At 39.5% G+C, this 23,844-nt stretch overlaps 2 protein-coding genes across 2 annotated transcripts in view; both read right to left on the bottom strand.

Annotated features, from left to right (window-relative positions):
• Positions 1 to 5,026, bottom strand: part of hoga1 (4-hydroxy-2-oxoglutarate aldolase 1) — a 32,191-nt gene extending 27,165 nt beyond the window's left edge. The window contains 3 exon segments of the mRNA NM_001276678.1: positions 1,114 to 1,241; positions 2,639 to 2,767; positions 4,819 to 5,026. Coding sequence (NP_001263607.1) covers positions 1,114 to 1,241; positions 2,639 to 2,767; positions 4,819 to 5,026 — 465 coding nt within the window.
• A 2,837-nt stretch (positions 5,027 to 7,863) lies between these two features.
• Positions 7,864 to 19,691, bottom strand: ankrd2 (ankyrin repeat domain 2 (stretch responsive muscle)). Its single transcript, NM_001097332.1, has 9 exons — positions 19,471 to 19,691; positions 17,057 to 17,158; positions 15,831 to 15,992; positions 14,481 to 14,588; positions 13,321 to 13,419; positions 11,123 to 11,221; positions 10,088 to 10,186; positions 9,177 to 9,275; positions 7,864 to 8,747 (listed from the first exon to the last, which is right to left on the bottom strand). Exons 1-9 carry the CDS (start codon positions 19,534 to 19,536, stop codon positions 8,649 to 8,651), a joined length of 933 nt encoding a protein of 310 aa, NP_001090801.1. The 5' UTR covers positions 19,537 to 19,691; the 3' UTR covers positions 7,864 to 8,648.
• Positions 19,692 to 23,844: the final 4,153 nt, after the last annotated feature.

Raw genomic sequence — 23,844 nt, 5'->3', positions numbered from 1 at the left:
CTTCCATGGCAATGTCTTCGACTACTTTGTGTTCTGAAAGTGACCAGCAGGTGGCCCTGTTGTAACAAAATGCATTCATATTAAAGTGATACTGACACGAAAAAACAACTTTTTAAAATATGAATCTACATAAAAAGTTGCCTATAGGTCGTGTTGATCATTTTTTGCTGATATGGCTGCTTTTGTAAGTAATTGTTACTTGAAATCCCAAAACCTGACTGTTTTGCCAACCTGACTGTCCCTTCTCAGCCTGTCAATTACAGCTTCTAATGCTAACGGCCCCCTGCTGGACAAATATGGCAGCCCCCTTACAGAGGAACATGGGGGATCAGATAGGGAATGTAAAAGCTTGGACAAATATTTTTATGGCAAAATTATAAATAGCATGCAAAGACAATGTTATGACAGATGTAAAAAAGGTTTAATTTCTGGTGTCAGTATCTCTTTAACAATACTTTAACCCTTAATATCTTGGAATTAAAAAAACTAATGAATGTAAACTGAAAAAGTGCTTAGAATTTTACATCAACTTATTTTATAGATTTACTTATCCTTTAAGTACACGGCTTATAAAACTATTATTATTATTTCAAAAAGGCTTTATTTTGAAAAATATCGCAATAATGACGCAATAATATTCTTGCTGTGCCACTAATAGGGGCGCATTTACTAATCCACGAATCCGAATCCCGAATGGGAAAAAAACGGATTGGAAACGAAAATTCTGCAACTTTTTCGTCGCCGTCGTGTTTTTTTTCGTATTTTGCACAATTTTTCCGTCGGCGTCACAACTTTATCGTATTTTGGGTGACTTTTTCGTCACTGCCGCAATTTTTTTGTATTGAGCAATTGTAAACGGCGGAAAAACCAATCCGATTTTTTCGCGACGGTGACAACAATGTCGCAACAATTCGCGGAAAAGTCGTGATGGCGACGAAAAAGTTGCGACAATTCATGAAAAAGTCGTGATGGCGATGAAAAAGTCGCGACAGCAACTAAAAAATCGCAAAAATACCGATCGTTACGGAAACAACGCATTTGGACGTTCGTGGATTAAAATGTGCCCCATAGTGTTGTCATCTATTACATTTGAAAGTTGCAGATGATATGTACCTTAGTATAATGATGAACAAGTGCAGAGCTGGTCATCTTGCCTCTGTAGTAGGACGGTGTCACCACTAGAACAGCATCAGCTCCAGACTGAGCCATCTCTACAGTCATCTCAATTGTGGCTTGTGTAGCTTTTAACAGTCACATTAACATGACAAACAATAAATAAAATACAGCATCAAACAGAAAACAACAGAACTGCTAAGCATCAACTTTTATTTGCTATACAAAAGCAACCGGTTCTGCAAAATCAGGTTGAGTCTCCATCAGGCAGAGAAAGCTAAGTAGCCTTGACAGGCAATAACAGTTCCCTGATCGTATCTCTAAATAGTTTATAACAGGCATGTCATCTAACAGCGTCTGATGGAAGGCGTCCAAACAAACAACCTGGCACAGAACTAAAAATATGTATTTCACCATGAGCTGGAAGTCGGCTTCGACAATCTTGGCTCCCATGACAATGATATGAGCCCTACCTTGTAATGTCTTTTATATTTATAGAATAGGAAGCAAGGGGGCCTCTAATCCAAAATAAGACTCTGGACTTCAGCAACTGTGCAATGTATTTTCCTTCAGAACAGTCCGTACGGAATTAAGAAGTCTGCTTTATAAAGCTAATTGTAGTTCCATCACAAACTAATATATTCTATGGAAGCACCTGAGACACTTCTACACATGAACCATGATTTACATAAGCCTCTGAGATAACCTTCCAAGGTGCTCAACCTTACAGAAAGTATTATGTCCATATTAACTGATGGAACAGGACTAAAACTAGGCTTGCCATACAGTGGGTGGTGATTCAACTATAAAATATATTTTGTTTGTATAATATAAATAAATCTTCAAATTCATTCTAGAACTTCTGAAGAAGGTTACTATCTGTTTCCCACATTTAGGGCCTTCTTGGCCAGTATGCTGGAGTATCAACTACACGTGCCATAGCCCTTATAGTAGAATTAACCACTTTCATTTTGTTCCAATATTTCACAATGTTTTGCTTCTACAATATCCACAAAAAAATGTTTTAAAAGTTCTAGGTAAGCTATTAAAGGGGAAGTCCACCCAAACACAGTTTAAGCTTTTTTTTAAAGAAACATAATTTCAAACAACTTTAGGCAATTAAAGATATGCAGCCTAAGCCTGGCTGATCTGGCTGACTACTTTGAGACCCAAATAAAATATTCTCAGCCATTTCCTTCAATAAGGAAATAAACATCACAGTGCAATGCATTGTGGGTTATGTAGTTCCTGCATGTTATCTGTAAGATGTGAAAAAGTTGTTACAATTTGTAACATCAGTGTTTTAGACCCTCCTTCCTTGATGCAGAAAGAGAACTGTTTTGCTGCTGGATTTCAGCATATGAAAATTCTATTTATTTACATTTTTTTGAAGGGACAGACTGCAGACTATATTTTAGGGGTTTCTGTGTTGTGTGGGGCTTTTTAACAAATTTTGGCTTGAAAGCTGGAGTTCCCCTTTAAATAAGAATGTTACTATTGTTCACTTTCATTCTCTATGACTTACATTCACATCCTGAACCAGCCATTATAAGTTTTTCCTTGGGCACAGCTTGGCGTACGCGCCGCACTACCTCCAGTCTCTCCTCCCGGGTCAGGTAAGCATATTCTCCATTAGATCCTTGGACGACAAACCCTTTAAAAGAGAACAGCACAGAAATAAAAAAAGAAATCTACACTTAAATGTGGCAAAATGTGTATAAGTTACAGTAAGGAGCGTATACAGTATCATAATGGAGTGGAAGATAAATATCTGATTTCTATATTGTAGTCTTTAAATGACATATGGCTTTATAGATGCATATTATTTTTAAAGGAATACTGTCATAGAATAACATGTTTTTTACAAAACCCATCAGTTAATAGAGTTTCTCCAGCAGAATCCTGCATTATAATCTGTTTTTCAAAAGAGATTTTTTTATATTTAATTTTGAAATTTCACATGGGGCTAGCCATATTCTTCATTTCCCAGGGTGCCACAGCCATGTGACCTGTGCTCTGAAAAACTTCAGTCACACTTTACTGCTGAGCTGCAAGTTGAAGTGATATCACCCCCCTCCCAGCAGCCAATCAGCAGAACAATGGGAAGGGAGCAAGATAGCAGCTCCCAGTAGATATCAAAATAGCACTCAATAGTAAGAAATCCAAGTCCGGCTTGGGACTCCTCCAGTTACATGGGAGTAGAAGAAACAATAGGTTACCTGAGAGCAGTTCTAATGTGTAGCGCTGGCTCCTTCTGAAAGCTCAGACTCAGGCACAATGCACTGAGATGGCACCTACACACCAATATTACAACTAAAAATAAATACATTTGTTGATTCAAAAATAAAATTTTTAATGGTAGAGTGAATTATTTGCTATATAAACAGTGTAATTTAGAAATAATAAGTATACCATAAAAATGATGACTGTATCCCTTTAAAGAGCTCAAGGAATTATCATTTTTGTAAAACATGTAGCTCCTCTTAACCAACTTTTTTCTGTTTATCTGTCCATCATGTCATGTATATTTACAATGGTTTACTGCCTGTTGTTCTGCCGACCCCCACTCCTCCTCCTCAGGAAATATGAGATCAGCTCACCCCCTGTGGATTTACAAGCCCTAGCTGCAGAGGTTATGCTGGCATCTCTATGCACACCAGTTAAGTCCAAAGAATTTCTAAATAGTATTCTGAGAAACTGAGTTTCCACCTTGCAATTGTTCTGCTCTGGAAATGTGGTTAAGTGGTCCCAGGTAACCTCAATCACCAAAGTGTTGGCTGGTGGGTGGGACATATAATATGGCAGGGCCTGCTAGCTAAACATGTCTGTCATTTCCCCTGATAGTTCAACGAGCCAATGTGGTCCCCGATCCGACTAAATTGTTTAACCTGCCTGATCTATATCTGGCCGATTTCAGGCCAGATAGCGGTCTGCCAGGCACCTCGTTGCTGCCCCTACATGGGCCGATAAGCTGCTAAGGGACCGACATCAGCAGCTACGATTGGCCCGTGTATGGCCACCTTTAGTCAACTGCAATAGATCTCTGCTACCTCAGGACACTAACCTCTCCGAGATGCCTTTCTACGAAGGCGACTTTGCGCAACTTCAGAAAACCAAATTGATGCGAAAGGCTTTCCACCAGCGATTCTTATTGTTGCCAGTGGAAATGCATTTCAGAGTGGTTAAGGTAAGAACCCACACCTGCTATTGCGGGTGAGTAACTGCTCCGAAAAGGCTTTCCAATAGAAGTCGCCGGTGAAAAGCCCTTCTCATCAATTCAGTTTCTAAAGTTGCGCAAAGTTGCCTTCAGGAAAAAAAACTGGGAATGGTAAAAAACTACTGGGACATTTTCTAAAAATTGGTCAGTTTTAAAAACAAAAACTTTCAGGAGCAAAGTCAGAACTAAGCACTATCCTTGGAAATTCAGTTAGTTGGTAGCAATCCTGGGGTTAGGCCATAAAACTGCCCTTGGATATACCACAATCCTCTAACATTCCCCTGACTATAGTATCAAGTAACACATTGACATATTTACTCCTGTCCAACAGTGTTTTGAAGTGAATGGAATGTATGGGAAATGTGGCGGTTCCCCTGCTTGCACAATTCCCTCCCCACTCCCAATAAAAAGCAGCTGCACTGGCACAGATTCTCTCCCCACTCCCAGTACCCAGCAGCTTTCCTGCTCCGCTCCCAGGCAGCACTCACCACGGAAGGGGAAGGAGCTGTAATTCTGGAGGTTCTCATGCAGTTTGCCATAGTCCACCTCTTCTTTGTCAGTAAATGGAGTGGCAATGGGAGGGTAAATCCCACCAATGGAGAGTGCAGGCCCTGCAGCCAGAGTTCTAAGGGGAGTTCTGAAAAGGCCGGAGCCAAGAGCTATAACACGGGCTGGAAACAGAGTTCTCCCAAACATGTTGCTGCATCTGCTGACTCTCTCACAGCACTGTCTGTGCCTGGCCCTGGGCAAGGGTGGGGGCCTGGGGGGTTAATTATTTATAAGGACCCTCTGCTGTTCTTCCCTATAATCATTTTCTAAGCAGATAAAGTTTAACCCCACGCTCCCAGTGCAATTGCAGTGCATTCCAACTATATATATATATATATATATATACACACACAATAAGTGTCAACCATGACAATTCCCTTGGCTTTTATATCTGACATAACTTTGGGGCTTCTGTGTCTCTTACAAATAAATACTTATTTATTATATTTATTATAGTCTTCCCTGTGTGCACATTTGTACATTGTAAGATTACAATTACAAATGTGCATAGCTCTGCATACCTTTGTAGTACTTTATAAATAAAGTTATACCTGCATACAGAAGTATTTCAGCCAGTGGCGTTGGGGCCCCCACAAAAAATCTTTGGAGGAGCCCAGTGCAGAATAGCAAACCCTACTTGGGCCCCCCCTGTCCCCTGCTCCCTGTCTGCTCTCCTAGGGAGTAGGGATTTATATGCATATCCTGCGGCCCAGCCCCTCTGCCCCCCCCCCCAACATGGTCTCTTCCTCTATTGTTACATCACTGATTTCAGCAATCTACAAAATCAGTTCTCAGAGCCTGTTCTTGTCCTATTTATTATAAAAACAGGTTTTATTAAACATTTTCATAGCTATAATTGTGAACGTTAGCTATGTTATATGTATGGAATGGTGTATTAAAGGAGAAGGAAAGGCTAATAAAGAGTTAATCTCAAGCTGCAGGCATACCTTCAGTTCTCTCAATAGTGCCCTTAAGTCTCCCCATATTTCACCTGTTCAGATGATCAGAAGCCTCATAGGAAAAAAACCACTGAGCTGTGTAACGAAATTTCCCATAATGCCTCACTCCTGCACAGACACCCAGACCAAGTGAACATGCTCAGTTAGTAAGACTATGAGTCAGCTTCCTGCTGATTGGCTCAGATCCACATTCCTAAGGGGGAGTGAGTTCTTAGCATTCTTGAGGGAGGGGGGAGCAGGAAAGAGCAGAGAACATAAAGCTGTGTGTCTCTGGCACAGGAATTGCAGACACAACTAATCTTTTTTCAGATGTCAGTGCAGCGTTTCTGTGAGTGCTTATGGCTGTATTTACATAGACCTTTCTGATAAAGCTTACTTAGTTTTTAACTTTCTTTCTCCTTTAAGCCTCCTTTTTACACTGCATATTCATGTAATTCAGTAACCTCATTTTTTTAATGTTTCCAGTGATATATAAACAGGAGCAAAGGGCTTGGTGGTTACATAACCCCATTAGTTTAAATTAAATTATTTGTGCTTTTTGGATGCAATTTTAAAGTAACATTGTGCTAATCTTGCATTGCTGAAGTGCCCTTGGGGGAACATAGAACAATTTCACGTATTTTGTTGGTGGAGAGAGAGAGATGTGGATTTGGGGCATAAAGACTATTAGCTTATGGTTTCACAGCATTTCCCAAGCAGTTTCTGGGACTTTTAACCAAACTTTCACTGAATGTAAAATGCCCCTCCCACATTGCATGTTACACTACCTAAAAGTTATCCCATGGGACCTCACAGTGGTTATGCATGGTATGCAATATGTGGATAGAGCAGAGATGTGTTTTGGGCTACCATGATCCTTGTAGTAATTAAAGGGATGCACCATGCCGCAAAATACGTTGGAGCTTTATAAATACAAGTTAATAATTATAATATTCCAAATCCAGTCTTAAATTCCAGGCATAATGCAGGTCCCATCTGAAAACTGTTAAGAAATACCTGATTATAGGATGTACAATGAATATGTCTCATTCTAGCAGATACAGATAACATTTAGGCAAATTTAAGTTCAATGCAGGATTTCCAGAGATTCAGACCAACTGGTCAAATAATTCACTGTATATCGATAATCTATATTTATCACTGTCCAAGCGTGCAAGATTCATTATCCCAAGTCAGCCAGGACAATGTCGCCTCACTTACAGGCCCGGATTTGTGGCGAGGCCACAAAGGCCCGGGCCTAGGGCGGCACATACTCAGGGGCGGCATGCCGCCCCTCCGCAAGCAGATTTTAACATTTTGCTCCCATACGGAGCAATGGGGACATCTCCCCACTGCTCCGTATGGGAGTTCTGAATTAGGCGCTTGTGCATGCGCATTAGCAGTCACGGGGGGGGGCTTGTTCACGCATGCGCAAGTTAGGCGCTTGCGCATTCGCGTTTTCGCGGCGGGGGTGGGGGGGGCGGCCTTGGGGCGCCCCAAGTAGAAATCCGGCCCTGCTCACTTATATGGATATGAACATTTGATTCAATCAAATGGTTCGACACAAGCTGGTTTCCTCATACACTCCAGACTAATTAGCTCCTGATAAAATAGACCCTACTGTGGGGTCCAGCCTTAAGGCCTGTTATTGTAAGATTTGGGGAGAATTGTTCTTACTGATACATTTGAAAGCTCAGTGATGGATAGTTATTAAAATGATGGCTGAATGGTTGATACATTGGTGTTTTTAAGCTAAGAGAGGACCTGACCAAAGGTTAGACCTCATATGGAAGCTTAAAGTCTGACAGCCTGTAATGTAGGAAGATCTGTTGCTAACCCACTTTGGGACCTCAACTTATAACCTATGTTCATAAGTCTTGCTGTCTATCCAGCCCTGCATGCTCCCATGGTGAGGGCTAAGCAAGTCACATGACACAACTAATATGGCCACTTTTCTAGTCTTAGTATTAATTAACTTCTGAACTTCTCATCAGCACTGAGATACTCTAAGAACAAATTGCAGAAAAGAAACCATAGTAAAATAGGTTGATTATTTAAGTTTAATATGGCATATGCATATATATATATATATATGCTATTTACATAGTTTAATTTCATTTTTTGAGAGGAAGAATAAAAAATAGAAATATTTTTATCATAGAAAATCTTCATGCCCTCTACAAATTGTTGCACATTAGACAACTTTAGCAAGTCTTTATCAGGCCATGCCCCTCCAGGACTCACTAAGCCAACATCCAGTCATTGGCTGGATGCACATGATTCCTACATGCCAACATAACTATTAATAATGAAAGGTAATTAAATACACTCAAATGCGTGTGTGCATAGGTCTGAGCACATTCCTGCATACTACATTTTGAAAAGAAACTCCTCTTTTAAAGGGCCAGTAGATAAATTCTAAGTTAAGCCCAAATTAGGAATATGTAACATCTAAAGCTGAACTGAAAATAATCACCCTCAGACTAAATGAGCCGGGATAGTGTATACAGCTATAAATGCCTGTGATCCAAGGAACTATATTATACCAATGCATGCTGATGTTTTAAGTTACTGGTCAAGCAAAGGGATATGCTGGCATGTACGACAATGGGAGTGGTTCAGCAACAATGTTACGGCACAGCTGGCACATCCCTGGCTCTAATTTATGTTAAAGAACAATAAAGCACATTTTACAATATATTACAGAAAGGATTTGCTGTACAGAAATACTCTACAGTAAAAGAAAATGCATCAAAAATAAATATCCTTTTGGCATCACTGGGCAAATGCATCCTCACAATCATATGCGGGTATCTAGTCGAATGGCTGCATCACACTTGCTTCTCTGAAATGTTGTTTGCCCTTTTCACCAACATCTCTTTGGTGTCTGCCTGCCACTGCTGCACAAGGTCTGTGGGAGTTTTGCCCTCCTGCAGGGAACACAGAGAAGGCACCGGGGATTAGGAAGATGTTACACTTACCTCTTACACACTCACAAATATTTCTAGTTATCCAGTGTTCTTCTCCTAGGCATAAAAATATGTGTACTTCTGGAATAAGTTAGAGTTGTAATATAGTAGATTTTTCTAAAAATCCCATAGGAATAAATAGAAAGTGGATTCTTTGAGCCACTGGAAATCTAACAGCCAATGATTCATACAATCTGAAATTTTAAACAGTTGTCCATTCCGACTCATGAATTATGGCACTAACATAGCAGTTAGATAAATTATACTGCATTTTATAAAGGAATAATAAAGTGAAACAATATATAAGAATGGAACTCAAGAGCATTTCATGTTGATGTCATTTTTATGTTCGGATTTTCACATCAGAAAAGAAACCACTGACATACTTACTGCATTCTTTGCCATCATGTTGGATCCATATAAGATAAGCATTTTGATGATTTTGTACCGATTAAGCCTGACGGAATCATGAAGAGCAGTGTCACCTTCCTAAACCAAGAGGCAAAGGGAATAACTTCATCAAGTCCTCTTGCTGCATATTTATTTAATTAATTGTTTAAATGGAAAGACCCACAGTTTCACTTTGCAGAACTTCTTTATGGAATTTCATAAAATATTTATTATCTATGACGATCCCTGACAAACACAACATACTGGATGAGGATTTGTTGAGGATCAAAAATGGCGGAACACAGGTACTAAGTTATGTTACAGAAGGGCCAAGAGCACAGTAGGAGAGCACCGTATCCAGGGTTTGGGATTGGGCCATATTCCAACACTTTTTACAATGGATTCAGGCAGATGTTTAGTGCTAAGTCACTAATTGGGGGATGGGCTGCAGTTTGAGGGCTAAAATTGTGGTCTTTTAGACTCAGTACAAGCTGTTTTTTTCATTGAATGTGAATATTTGTAAAATCAAAGGAGCCACTCAGTCATGAAACCACAACAGAATACCCTAATAGTCCCTAGTGTCCTATTCAGAGTTCCTGTGTTCCTTTTACAGCTGCTGTCGCTGTCTCATTTTACTGCCATAAAGCCCATCTCCTTCCAACTTCCTGCTCATTTTATTCCATTCCTCAACCAACTTTATTACTAACTTGAGCATTTTAACAAGAACCTATTTCACCTCCTTACACATTCTTTAATGTAACAAGAATATTGAATAGGCTACGGTTGAACTCTTACATGTTTTTCACTGTGCAGTATTATTCAATAAGTGATCAATAAGATCACTGGGATCACTGAAGCATTATCAAAAATGTGAAGCTTTATAAAATGCAAATGAAATGATGCTTCCTTACCCTGTCTCTGGCATTAATCTCCACACCAGTAGCAATAAGGTGCTCCACAATATGAGCATGACCTGTGCGGGTGGCCACATGGAGAGGTGTACTAAGGAGCTGAATTTAAAAAGAAGGAAAATGTAAAATTAATTTTTAAGAAATAAAAATATCAAGAGAATCTGAAAAGGGTAATGATAATAATAATGTATGGTACTCTTAACTGGTCACAAGTCCCCCTGGCCCAGACCCGATCCTCGCTGGAGCTTCCCTAGATCACTCATCTCCCTCCCCTGACGTGATGAAGGTAAGTTTTATTAATGTCCGCTTGGGGGAGGGGGGTCAGGGGGGGGGGACCCGGGGGGGGGACCCAGGGGCGGCAGCCCCATGGGCCCTGCACCCCCCAGTCTTACACTGGCCCCTGCTGCAAGTCAAGTGTAAATGAGCGCTAATGATCACTTTCACTTCGCCCCTTAGCAATCCTGGACTGGCAGCACCTTCTATTTTAGACATAGTAAAACTGTTACACATGTTTCCAAACTGTGGGACTGCCCTCAATAAGGCAACCAGTGGATGTAGGCCAGTGATCCCCAACTAGTGGCTCGTAAGAAGCATGTTGCTCACCACCCTCTAATGTTGCTCCCAGTGGCCTCTGAGTAGGTGCCCATGTTTACATTTCTGGCTTGGAGGCAAGGTTTGGAAGCACAGAGACACAGTTTCATTCCAAGCAGAGCCTCCTGCAGGCTAGCAGGCCACATGGGGCTACCGAATAGCCAATCACAGCCCTTATTTGGCCATCCCTAAAGAACTTTTTATGCTTGTGTGGCTCACTAACACTTTTTTACATCTGCATATGGCTCACACATAGAAACGGTTGAGGATCCCTGATCTAGACTGATGCCCAGTAAAGTTTCTTGTCATGGACGTAATTGATGCCATAAGGACCTCAACAAAAGTTGAACCATAATGGGGACTTGAGCTCAACAAACCACTGGATTAGAAGATTTTACTTTGAGAATTTTTATATTATATTTAACAACAATATCATAGTTTTACCTTGTCTTTGACATTTATTTCTGCTCCACTGTCTTGAAGAAGCTTTACTATTTCCAGCTTCCCTCCACGGCAGGCCCAGTGAATAGCAGTGCAATCCAGCTACAGGGAGAAGGTACTGTTAGTCACTCACATAGTTTTATGTCTTTTTATAAGTGTCTATTCACTTTTATATTACTGGGCATATTATTTACATACATATAAAGATCGAGTAATATGCCAAAGGAGTTAGTAGGTTATTACATAACAGGCACACATAGTCGTACTAGTATGGCAATAAGCCAAGCATTAGAAATGTTCAGAGTAAGCATAAGATATCCCACCCTGAAACAGCTTAAGGTGGCTTTACACAATATTGATATTATCATATAAACTTACAAATGTTTGTAAGACCAGTCATTTAATATACTGAGCAATATCTCATTAACATGTAGACTGCAATCTTGGAGACATGATCTTTCATAGGAAAGATCCGTCAGCAGACCAGATAAACATGTACAGACGCCAGTCAGGAACTGTCAGTAACATCATCCTTTGCCACTGTTGTACTGTCATCATCATCATCATCTTTACATGGACAGATATTATTGTCTGTTTAGGCCAAACAAACTAATCAACAAAGCTACCTATATTCATGGGACAATAATATTTGTCAAGATTGCTTGCTTGACAAACATGAACAGATAATCACACAAAGTTTTGTATCTAACAGAATAATCTGAACTGGTTATATCTGCTAATCAGATATGGCTTGTTGGCATGATATGGACTATGAGCAACGCAGTCTTCTATCATAGGCATCATTTCTCTTAAGGTAGCCTTACATGGGCAGATTTCAGCTGCTGATTGAGGTTGTGATCTGTCCATCGGATCAGAGGCCACATCAGCTCGTTGATGCAGTCCTCAGTCCCAAGGCGCCTAAGCTCGCCATTGTAATTCAATTATTTGGCCCTAGGACCAAACAACTGAATTAAGCTGATATTACCCACCTTTGATGGGCATGTCGGGAGAAGATCCAGTCGTTTGGCGACCTCACCAAACGAGCAGATCTTACCATGTATGGCCACCGATAGATGCATGGACTATAATTATACTATAGGTATGGGATCTGTAATCCCAAAACCCATTATACAGAAAGCTCCAAATGACAGGAAGGCCACTTCCTGTCTTACTCTGTAATAATAAAACAATACAAGTATTAGACCCAATATCCAGAATGTTTGGGACCTGGGGTTTTCCAGCTAATGGTTCTTTCTACAATTAGAATCTCCATACCTTAAGTCTGGTAAAAATCAATAAAACATAATATAAACCCAATAGGATTGTTTTGCCTCCAATAAGGATTAATTATATCTTAGTTGGGATCAAGTACAAGGTACTGTTTTATTATTACAGAGAAAAAGGAAAACTATTTTCAAAATCTAAATTAGATCTGAGTCTATGTAATTTGGAGCTTTCTGGATAAAGGGTTTCAGGATAACAGATGCCATACCTGTACCTTGTACTTGATATAATTAACCTTTATTCGAGGTAAAAGAATCCTATTGAGGTTTATTTAATGTTTAAATTATATTTTAATAGCCTTAAGGTGTGGCGAACCCGAGGTCCTGAGCATTCTAGATTAAAGGCCCTTTACCTGTATAATCACATGATAAGCTATACAGTATATATTTTTACCGCACACAGCTTTGTCCTGCTTGGGTATTATTGCCCTATGTTCTATAAACAGAGATAGCAATTACTAAAAATAAATTCTGAAACGTAAAATAAGTTAAAGAGGTGGTTTACCTTTAGGCTAACTTTTAGTAGGTAATAGCAAGTTTTCAACTGATCTATAATTTTTATTTGTTATTAGTTTTGACATATTTGCCTTCCTCTTCTGCCTCTTTCCAGCTTTCAAATTGGGGTCACTGACCCCAGCACCCAAAAAACGATTGCTCCGTGAAGCTATAATTTTATCTTTATTGTTCTTTATTGGTCTCTCTTTCAAACCACTGCCTGGTTGCTAGGTTAAAATGGACCCTAGCAACTAGATAGCTTCGGACATTTCAACTTCTGCTTCATGTCTGCTTCATGCTAAAAGTTAATGTAAAGGTGAACAACCCCTTTAAAATGCTACATACATTTATTTTTAGCAGCCTATTGTATAGCATGTCTGCTCCTCTGAATCACGGCTGTTCTCTTTCTAGAATACATCTTACCCTGTCCCTGAAGTTGACTGATGATCCACTGTCTAAGAGTTTCTTGATGATTTCTATGTGACCCTCCAATGACGCTCTGTGAAGTGCTGTTCTCCTGAACTGCCAAATAAAAAGGATTTCATGCATAATATTAACTTATATACACCCAGAAAATATAACAAATATAAAAATGTAATAATTAACTGTCATTATGAATGTACTGTACTGAACCCCTAACATGGCAAAGGCCAGTGTTATTTACTGTACCACTTAACTATAAAATCATAATGAGTTTTTTCCCAATCAAGTCATTTAATAAAATAAAAATCTCAGCAAATTTTAAATGGTGAGATTTTTATTTTTTTTTAACTGAAAAAAAGAGCAACTCAAAAATGTATAAGTATATGTCGTCATGCTATAGTGCTATGACAACATCATCTATACAGGTATGGGACCCATTATCCAGAATGCTTGGGACCTGGAGTTTTCCGGATAAGGGGTATTTCTGTAATTCGGATCTCCTACCTTAAGTTTGCCAAAAAAAATTTATTTAAACAGTAAATAAACCCACTAGGTTTAATTACTAATCCTCCAATAAAGATTATTATATCTTAGTTGGTATCAAGTACAAGGCACTGTTTTATTATTAAGAAGAAAAAGGAAATCACATTTTTAAAAATGTGAATTAATTGATTAAAATGTCATCTATGGGAGATGGGCTTTCCGTAATTCGGAACTTTCTGGATAATGGGTTTCCGGATAAGGGATCCAATACCTGTACATATATTTGAGAAAATGGGCTGTGGCTGCATCCACCTTATAATGTAGTACATTGGCAAAATATGAGACAACAGAATTATTATTTGCGTGTTACTTTAAAGCCTGACAATCATTACTTATAATGTTTCTGCTTGCAATTAATCATTAAACTAAAGGATTAAATGTAAGTAGATGTTGCCTAACTGAGCAGAATGAGTTTCAGTTTGAAGCCACGTAATCATCAGAATACTACAATCAAGCTCTGGGAAGTAGAAGCTGGACAGGCTACATATCCAGCTACAAAGTGGAACCATGAAAGATGTCCAAGGAACGTGGTGATGAAATTTTCCCAAGCCCAGGCATTTCAGACTGCATCCAGTTGCCAACCAGACTCCTCTCAGTTAGTCTTTTTTTAGATTTACCTCATCACAAGTGTCTGGGGAGCCACCATCCTCCAAGAACTTCTCAATGATGTTCATCTTGCCTTCAACAGCAGCTTTGAGGAATGCCTCAGCAGTGACAGGTCCCGTCTAAAGAGCAGTAATAGCATTCACATGTGTGACACCACACTGACACAATATACATGGAATTTACATTCACGGGATTTGCATGCCTTGAGTTCTGCATATTTCTATGGCACTCAGAAACGGAAAAGTCCAAAGTCAGGACATTTTACTGTAGGATATTGTTTGTTCTACATTTAGACTATGTATCTATCTACAACTCTCACAATCTGAGATGAGGCTTGTGGCCAAGGATGTTGGCAGCTGTAGCCAATTAAAGGCTTGAATACTGCATGGTGGACATCTGTAATCTACAACATACATTATAATAAGTCACTAAGTCATAATAAGTCAAAAAGTTCAATGTCAACTGCAATTCCCAGCATCCTTAGAAAACTACACGATTTGTGACACTCAAAGAGTATACACTTTCCTAAGTAATTGTCAGTGTTCACATAAGCAGGCTCGGGTTTGTGGAGAGGCCACAAAGGCTCGGGCCTAGGGTGGCAGAAGTTTAGGGGCGGCATGCCGCCCCACCGCAACAAAATTTTTAAATTTAGTTCCTATACGGAGCAATGGGACCTCTCCCCATTGCTCCGTATGGGAGATGAAATTTATGCGCATGTGCACTTGCTCTCGCTGCCACGGGGGGTGGGTTCGCGCATGCGCTCGCTGCGGGGGGGGGTTTGGCGATTCACGCATGCGCACAGGGGGAGGCAGGGGGGGTCAGCCTCGGGGCGCCCGGATCACAAATCCGGCACTGCACATAATTTTTCAATATAGTATCTACTATCATATTTGATATTTATCGTACAATTCTGAGGTGCTCTAATTTCTAAATACAGTTCTTCATCAAACTCAGTCTAAATGTTAATATCCAACCTGCTATTAAACAAGTCCATTCAAAGTAGTTTTGTGAACTGTATTAGGTTCTAAATAAAATTAGTGTCGGACTGGCCTGCTGGGATACCAGGAAAACTCACAGTGGGCCCAAGTGTCAATGGACCCTCCTGGTCTCCCAGTCCAACACTGACTGAAATTAAAAACTGTAGTAGAAAAGTTACAATATAACTATGGCTTTTGTAATTGGTTAGCAGATACTCAGATCATAGGTCTGTTTGGGGGGCAAGTGGAAGAGATTCCTATAGTTTTGTACTTTAGTTCCCATAACTTTTAGCTCTTGTAATGTGATGGGGTCCCAGGCCACTTTATGTACCACACACGTTGTTTATTTATTGTAACTCTAAAAACCAAGAAAAAATTTCTTACAAGTGGCTCTGGCTCAGGGGGTGGTTCTGGAGCAACTGTCAGTGACTTCTTCTTTTTTCTCTCCTGTCTCTTTTTTCGTATTTCAATTAGATTTTGGATGCCTCCAACATCAATAATTTCTTTCCTTAGGTCCACTGATGTCTTCCTCACCCGATCATCACCCTGTAGAAATAGCCATTAAATGTAGATGTGGTAGAAAATGGGTGAAAAGTTGTATATTCTTAGCATTTAAATTGGAAGCTTGAAAATTTATATTCAAAGCTCTCATCCCATTCTTCTAAAGTTATATCAGATTCTCTATTAAAGGAACAGTAACTCCAAAAACTGAAATAGCTTTAAAGTAATAAAAATATAATGCAATGTTGCCCTGCACTGGAAAACTGGTGTGTTTGCTACAGTAACACTACTATAATTTATATAATAAGCTGCTGTGTAGCCACGGGGGCAGCCATTCAAGCTGGAAAAAAGGAGAAAAGGCACAGGTTACATAGCAGATAACAGATAAGTTCTGTAGAATACAATAGTGTTTTATCTGTTATCTGCTATGTGCCTGTGCCTTTTCTCCTTTGAATGGCTGCCTCCATGGCTACATAGCAGCTTATTTATATAAATTATAGTAGACTTTCTGAAGTAACCACACAACTTTTACCAGTGCAGGGCAGCAGCACATTATATTTTAGTTACTTTTATACACTTTCATTTTTTGGTGTTACTGTTCCTTTAAAAGGGGACATTAGATCTGGAACAGCCATAACAGTAGTTTTGTAGGTGCCCAATGGGGAATGGGGTTAGAAAAGGTCCCCAATTTATGACAAAGGAAATGAAAATTAATCAATATAAAGGTAAAAAACCGGCAGACATAACATTAAAGAATTATATAGATTAAGAAAGAAGTGTATATATAGAATGAATGAAAGGAAAATCATAAAAAGGAAAGAAGGAAAATATAGAAGAAAGAGAATTTGTTTGGAGGAAGAAAAAGAGCAAAGCATAAAACAAAAACAGATGTATTTAAAAATGAAAGAAAGGGAAAAACAAGAAAAAAAAGTATATAGATAGACAGAAAGCTAGAAGTAGGAAATTGGCTGAAGAAAAAATCAAAAGAGGAAAAATGATGGGATGAAAGAAAGAATAGGAATAGTGACTAAGATGTTCATGGGTAGAACATCCTGTGAATATGCCATGGGCTCATTTCACTGTAGACTCCATGGTACACCTCCATTTACCTTTAAATTGGCGAGGTTTCGATTCAGCGGTGGCTTCCCATCATTTAAATCACTAGAGTCGATGTCAACAACACCTATCTTCCGGAAACGAGGCTTTACCTTCTGTAATAAAATACATATTTCCAAAGACATGATATTAGTTTGAATGGTACATTGCTGGCATACTGGAAATGTTTAACAGGCATTAGGTGGCACTGTTTTTTATTTATAGGAAAATAAATATTATTATAGTTTGCTATGAATTAAAGCAGTTACTGACACAGTGGAACCCAAAACCAGACTGATAAGGCAAGTCATTTCCATTTTACTATCTGATACAAAGCTTAATAATCTTCTTTCCTGTAAAATAATGGATAAATATTTCTAGACTTGTGCAAATAATGGCCATTTTTGGGTTTCTTTGATCCATGCTGCAACTGATATACAGAAAGCATATCTCCCATAGGGTCTGCTTTAAGCAAATTAAATATATTAAAACAGTACCTTGTACTTGATGGTAACTAAGCTGCACGAATCCATATTGGTGGCAAAATAATCATATTGGGTTTATTTAATGTTTTAATGCTTTTTAGAAGACTTAAGGAATGTTGATCTAAAATATGGAAAAATCCAACATTCTGGATAATAAAACCCATGCCTGTATAATGAAACCTGCTTTCCAAGGATTGTAAATCTTGAAGTCCCTCCAAAAAATGTTGTCTTAATTGCTGTAGGTATTAATAATCCTATTTTGCTTCTATGCATAACTTTGTGCATAATTCTATCTTAAGTAGAAACATGGTTTTAGGAACAGTTTGTAAGACTTTTTTTCTACAAATTTGAACGGTCACATGGGGTAGACTTCTAATAGCCAATCAGAGCAATATAAACTAATAATCTGAGTACCTACTATACAGTTGACTTTCCTCAACATTTTACTAAGGCTACACAGACCCATGGATACACCTACACATAAATGTACAAATATGTAACATCTGTAATTAGCAAAGAAATTGCAGACCTGAGTTTGATTCCAATGTGGGACTATCGAGGTGTATGTTCTATCTGTGACTGTGTGACTGTAATGTGGTTTCTCCCCAACACCCAAACATATAGGAAGGCAAATTTAGCCCCACTGTAAAACAAGCTGGTTTGAAAATACTCCACACCATTCATTCATGCTTTATAGTTTTATGTGTCAAAATGTGATCATGGAACACTGCCACAAATCCACTATTATTTTTATTAATATTATAATTCTTCTTTTTGTACTTCCTGCCCTCCTGAGCAGCACAAGTACTTCCTTGCTGGTAAATGTTTAATATAAATGTATTACTTGTTCAAGCAAGAAGTCCAACATTTCCATCACAATGTGGCCACTAAAGCAATGATATCTGCCTCTGGCCTATAGGACAGAGGTTGCTCTCAATCAAATACAATTAGAATAAAATGTTAGTATTCCCCAATGCCTTCTTTGTCATTACCTAGTCCTGATCCACTATTCAATCAGCATGTTGGAACTATTCCATCAAAATTTTAAAAGTCTGGGAATTAATCTCTGATAAATCTGTTATTAACAATCAATTTAATAATGTAAAATAAATAGAAGATAGAAATGGGCTAAAATATGCAGTCTTATAAATCTTTCTGTGAAAATATTCTACATCGTTATAATTTCAAATGTTTGAAAGTAAAGCAAGCCTTAATCATAAATTATATTTATTTGCCCTTCAAATGCACAGTTAGTGATATGAGGCTTCATTTACAAAGTACAAGGCAGGGTGCAAAGTGTAGAAGAAAGGAGCATTTTGCACCATGAATTGCACTTTGCAGAATAGAAAATGGAGCACAAAGACCTACATCTGCCCCAGCATTCAGGAGTGCCAGCGGGCGCAGGGTACAAATGAGCCCTGTATTTACAGCCCGCCTTAAGGACATGGTTGCCTTGTGCCCATCAGCACTACGCTTTGCACAGAATCCAGAGCGAGGGGCAGAGGAAAGTAATGTTTAAACCAAGGTGAATAAGTGTGATTTAGCACCAGTTAGTACTTCTCGTGTCTATGATGTAGTAAATATTCAAACACTATGGCAGCACACACTCACATGCATTCTTCAAAATATGCAGATAACAGAATAATTTCTAATACATGCCACTATGTGCTGTCTGTTAAACTTAATATTTTATAGGTGTACTTTAAATGTATTTGTATTAAAAAACAATTTAAAAATGGAAAGAATTATCAATAAAGAATAAGGCTGAATCCTTGTGATTTCGTTATTTAAATCTCTGTTATTTATATATGCAAGTAATTGAATTATTATTGAATGAATGTATACGTGTGTGGATGCATAGGAATGTGTCTGCTCTCTGACACTCTCACACACTCTCACACAAACATACACAGTCCCCAAGCAGTAACTTGTGCAGGATTCACCTCATGTTCCTCCAGTTCCAGCTTCTGATCAATAATATCAGTCGCCCATTTCACTTCGTCCTCCATTGGTAAGTTGTAGTCCAGGCCCCCTTCACCAGACTCAGCCAGTCCTCCTGAAAGAGTTTCCTTTCCCTGTTGTCCACTGGGACTTGTCTTCTGCCACCAGACTGGGTTTGTGGTTTAGAAAGAGAGAGGTGTGGGATATAATGAGAGGCTGCTGCTGCCCGGCTACTGTAGGTCCCAGCTGAGAGAGAGCTTTATAGCAGCAGTCAGGGACAACTCCACCCCTCTCTTAGTGAGGATTCAGGACCATCATTTAGAAGAACAGGTGTAACTCCCTGCACATGACCTGGGAGCCTTTACCATGAGCTCAGCCTGTCACATTATGTCACGTCTTTCTCCCTGACCCTGTGTCACCTTTACAGCCCACTCATCAAACAGCCCCTATTAACTCTCTAAATGCCAGCCTAGGGCTTTGTATTGCTGCTGCTCGCTCTAAGGCTCTTGTTTCAGGCCCTTATATTACTGCCAGTGGCATGAAGGTGACCTTGTTATCCCATAATGCTGGGTGCTTATATGACAAACACCGGCTGTGGGTTTTCTGGTGAAACTTTGTTAGATTCTTAGATGCAGAGCCCTGTCCTCGTGTATTGAATCCTTCCTTAGGTGTGCCTCTGGCTGGGATTGCATGCCCCTGGCTTGTTTTCCCTTTCCCTGGCTTATTATTAGTAACATTTATTTCTGATACATGGCAGTGTACAATGGGATTAATGTGATCACAGGAGGGGCAATGTTCCAGGTCCATCCCAGTGTGTGACCTTTAGATAAAGAACAGATCATTTCCTTTTATAACACAACACATATTTCATATTCACTTTCATTTTCTGCATCAAACAGGACCCAAGAGGGCTCTTTGGTTGTTCTCTGTACACGGGGCGATACCAGGCAATAATACCTGGCACTGACCAGGCAACCAAAGATACATATATTTTATATATTTCAATTTATACCTCTCTTATACATCTTTATACCTCTCCTATACATCTTTTAGTCAGACATTTAAATTTCTGCCTGGCTGCTAGGGTCAGTGGGACCAAAGTAGTCAGCTTCAGAGGAAAAAGGTAAAGAACTCAGAAATAAATATTAAAGTCAAGTTGCACATTTTCTTACAAATTTCTGTAAAATTGCATGCCCCTGAGTGACAAAGCACCTGAAAAAATAATAAAAATCTGTCACAGAGATTGTCACAAAAATGCCTTCGATGGTTCAAATATTTTACCTACAAAAACTTTTTAAATTATTTGATTAAAATTGAGTCTATGGGAGATGGCCTTCCCATAATTCTGAGCTTTCTGGATAATGGGTTTCCAGATAACAGATCCCTTACCTGCATCCCATACTGAATTCAGTTATGATCAAAGCATGGATGTGGAACATCTTTAATGTAATTGGAAAACAAAACAATAATAGTGAATGACATAAAGAAGCTGCTGAATGTCTGGGCTCGGTCAGGTGATCTAATGGTAGACAGACTTGTTGAAAGGTGATATGTTCTGTTCCATAAACATAACAATAAAGTTTGTTATAGAAGCTTCAGCTTCAACCCAGTACAACTGGCGGGATGCTTGACATACCCAAACCTGTACTTGCATTATAGCTGTAATACTGCATTAAAGGGCAAATACCCACAGGTAGTTTAAGTGGTGTTGGCTTATAACCAAACAACAAAAATAAAAATGTAAAATTGTGAAATTGTGTGTGTGTATATATATATATATATATATATATATATATATATATATATATAAATATATATGCTGTTTATTTTTACCCTCTACTGAAATGTACCAGTTTCATAACCACAGCAACCAATCAGGCCTCTGCTATCATTTTCATTTTCAACCTGTAAAGTGAATAGAATTGGTTGCTTGGTTGCTATTGGCAACTGCACTCGTGCAATGCAGAAGCTGTGGTAATACATATTAGCTATTTCATGCATAAATCCAAAAAATCCAGCTGGTTCAATAATTTGAAGTATTGGCACCTGCATCAAATACTGAGCCAAAAAAGTCTGAAAACTACTCCATTAGGTCAAGAAAACCTTGCATTATACCAACATTACACAGTGACTTGAGATTTGAGATAGCTTTTTCTGCTGCAATTTACCTTAAATCATGAAAAAATGCTGCAATCCTGAATTTTAATAAACTTTTCCCTTTGTGTTTTGTTTTTAGACTATTAGATTTTGATAAGATAGACCACTTTTGCCTAATTTTGGGTTCAATGCTGGAAACCAAGGCCAGAATCAGGGGTAGGCCCAAGTCATGCACAGGCCGAGCTGAAACCCATGGGACCCACAGTTTTACCAAATCCTTTTCTACCTGCCATTGCTCATTTATATGCTCACATCTGCCCTGTCCCCTCTGGTGACAGCACGGATGGGCCGGGGATGCTGATCTATAAGGAACAACAGCTCATCGGGTTGGGAGAGGGTGGGTTAGAGTCAGGTGCAGGTTGACAATTTATAGACCCGCACAGTAATAACATGCTCTGTTTGCAAGTGGGCATGGGGTCATGCTGACTGATATCAGCCTGGAGGGGGTGAGTGAGTGAATGAAGGGTATTTATGTAGGGCATCAGGCCTAGTTGCATTGTCTTGATCAATACTTCTTGGCCAGGCTCTGATAGACACCTTGCACTCTTTTCTTTAAAGACTTTTAGTTGTGTTCCCGGGTGACAAGCAGAAGAAAAAATCAAGTTATCTGTATAGACAAGGTTATATACTGTGATTAAGACACCTAAGAGTGTCCTCAGAGACATCTGAGGAGTTGGACATAATAAGGGCAATAGTGGTGAGTGGATTCCCACCTCAATAAGCCCTTAGTCACATCTCAAAATGTTGTCTGAAGTCTGCAAATAAACTGGCAGAATGGGGTGCATCATAATGTAGTTTCCAAGGGCTCAGGGCAGAGAGTAGACTTGACATCCCTGATCTGAGGTATCACATTCTGCAGAGAGGTCCAGGGGTATTAAGAGAGCCTTCTCCCTCATAGATCTGCTATGCATATGAACCAGAGCTGTTGCCGTGCCTGATGTCAGACTGTCATTTGTCATAGATATCATTAGAAAACAGATGGATATCCAGCTGTATTGCCACTGCTTTCTCAATTACCTTTTCTGTAGATGGGAGCTCTAAAGATGGTCATGCAGACTCTGCCGCATTAGCAGCCTGTCATTGGCACTGGACTTAAAGGACTTGGATTCCATGCGCATATGTCTTAGGCATGGTGAATAGGATAGGGAGGGTAAAACAAAATTCTTCAATAAGGATTATGAGAAGCTGCTTGTGGGAAATCTGCCCCATGAATCTCACACTCGTACCAGTAAAAACCTTGAGATATTTGTGGTAGAAATCTGCAATAAAGCTCAGTCCAGTTAAACAGAACTGGTTCTCACATGATTATTAACTAGGGCTGCTTCACTTTCAGGGCACCCCCTTGACACTATCGGTTGGTAGCACAGCCATAGGTGCAAAGTAGTGCATGCCACTATGCCATCAAGTGCTTGCATCTATGTTTTCTTGCATATTTAGACATTGTGCCTGTAACTATACCTGAGATACAAGGCGCAGTGTGTAAAGAACTCTGATTCTGGCGTTGGACAAATGACCAAAGATACACATGGTCTGACAGAGTACAGGGATTTGCTAGAGGTTAAGGTACTCCCTGAGGCAAGGTTACAATCAGTAGGTATATCGATGACAGTGTTTGAATCATCAGCATAGCCTATGTTGCCGTACCTGGCCATCAATAAGAGTGCAGTACATTGGGATGATACTAAGCTCAGCTACTGTTGCAATGAGTGGTATTTACCTTAAAAAATGTCTGGTGACGTCAAGCCATTGTACTAAGATATTGGAATAAAAAGCATACATGTGGCCAAAAATAATAAAAATGTAATTAGGGGAAGTTAAGGGGTCAATACTAGTAATGTGTGGTTGACGTGCAACCCTTGGGAAATGCAGGTTTACCCTTAGGTCAGGTGAGGCAGGGTTTGGGCGACCACTGTGGGTTGGGACAGACTGGGGAAGTACACTCTTCCTCTGTTCCTGAAGTTTTCCTGTCTTGAAATCTAAGGCTTGCGCAGAAGTAGTGTACTAAGCGGAAAGACACAGTTACAGGTTGGGTGCGGGTCCTACGATGGTAACAATTTGTGGGTTAGAGTCATGTGCAGGTTAAGGGCTTGCAAGTTAGGGTCGGGAGCGGGTTAAGGTTTTGCGCGTTAGGGTTGGGTGGGGGTTGAGTTTTTCCTGACCTGCACATCACTAGTCAATACGACTAGTGTTTTCCATGCCATGTTTTCTTATCCACAATG

The sequence above is a fragment of the Xenopus tropicalis genome, chromosome 7 (assembly GCF_000004195.4).
Source record: "Xenopus tropicalis strain Nigerian chromosome 7, UCB_Xtro_10.0, whole genome shotgun sequence".
NCBI lineage: Eukaryota > Metazoa > Chordata > Amphibia > Anura > Pipidae > Xenopus > Xenopus tropicalis.
The sequence above is the reverse complement of the archived record's forward strand: the minus strand, read 5'-3'. Positions and strand labels throughout refer to the sequence as shown.

Coding starts and splice junctions, on each gene's coding strand:
- ankrd2 (NM_001097332.1), bottom strand. CDS start 19,536: ATGGAGGACGAAGTGAAATGGGCGACTGATATTATTGATCAGAAGCTG. Junction 14,589..15,830: donor CCCCTGAGCCAGAGCCACTT/GTAAGAAATTTT, acceptor ACTGCTCTTTAG/ACGGGACCTGTCACTGCTGA. Junction 11,222..13,320: donor CAGTCAACTTCAGGGACAGG/GTAAGATGTATT, acceptor TTCTCCCTGTAG/CTGGATTGCACTGCTATTCA.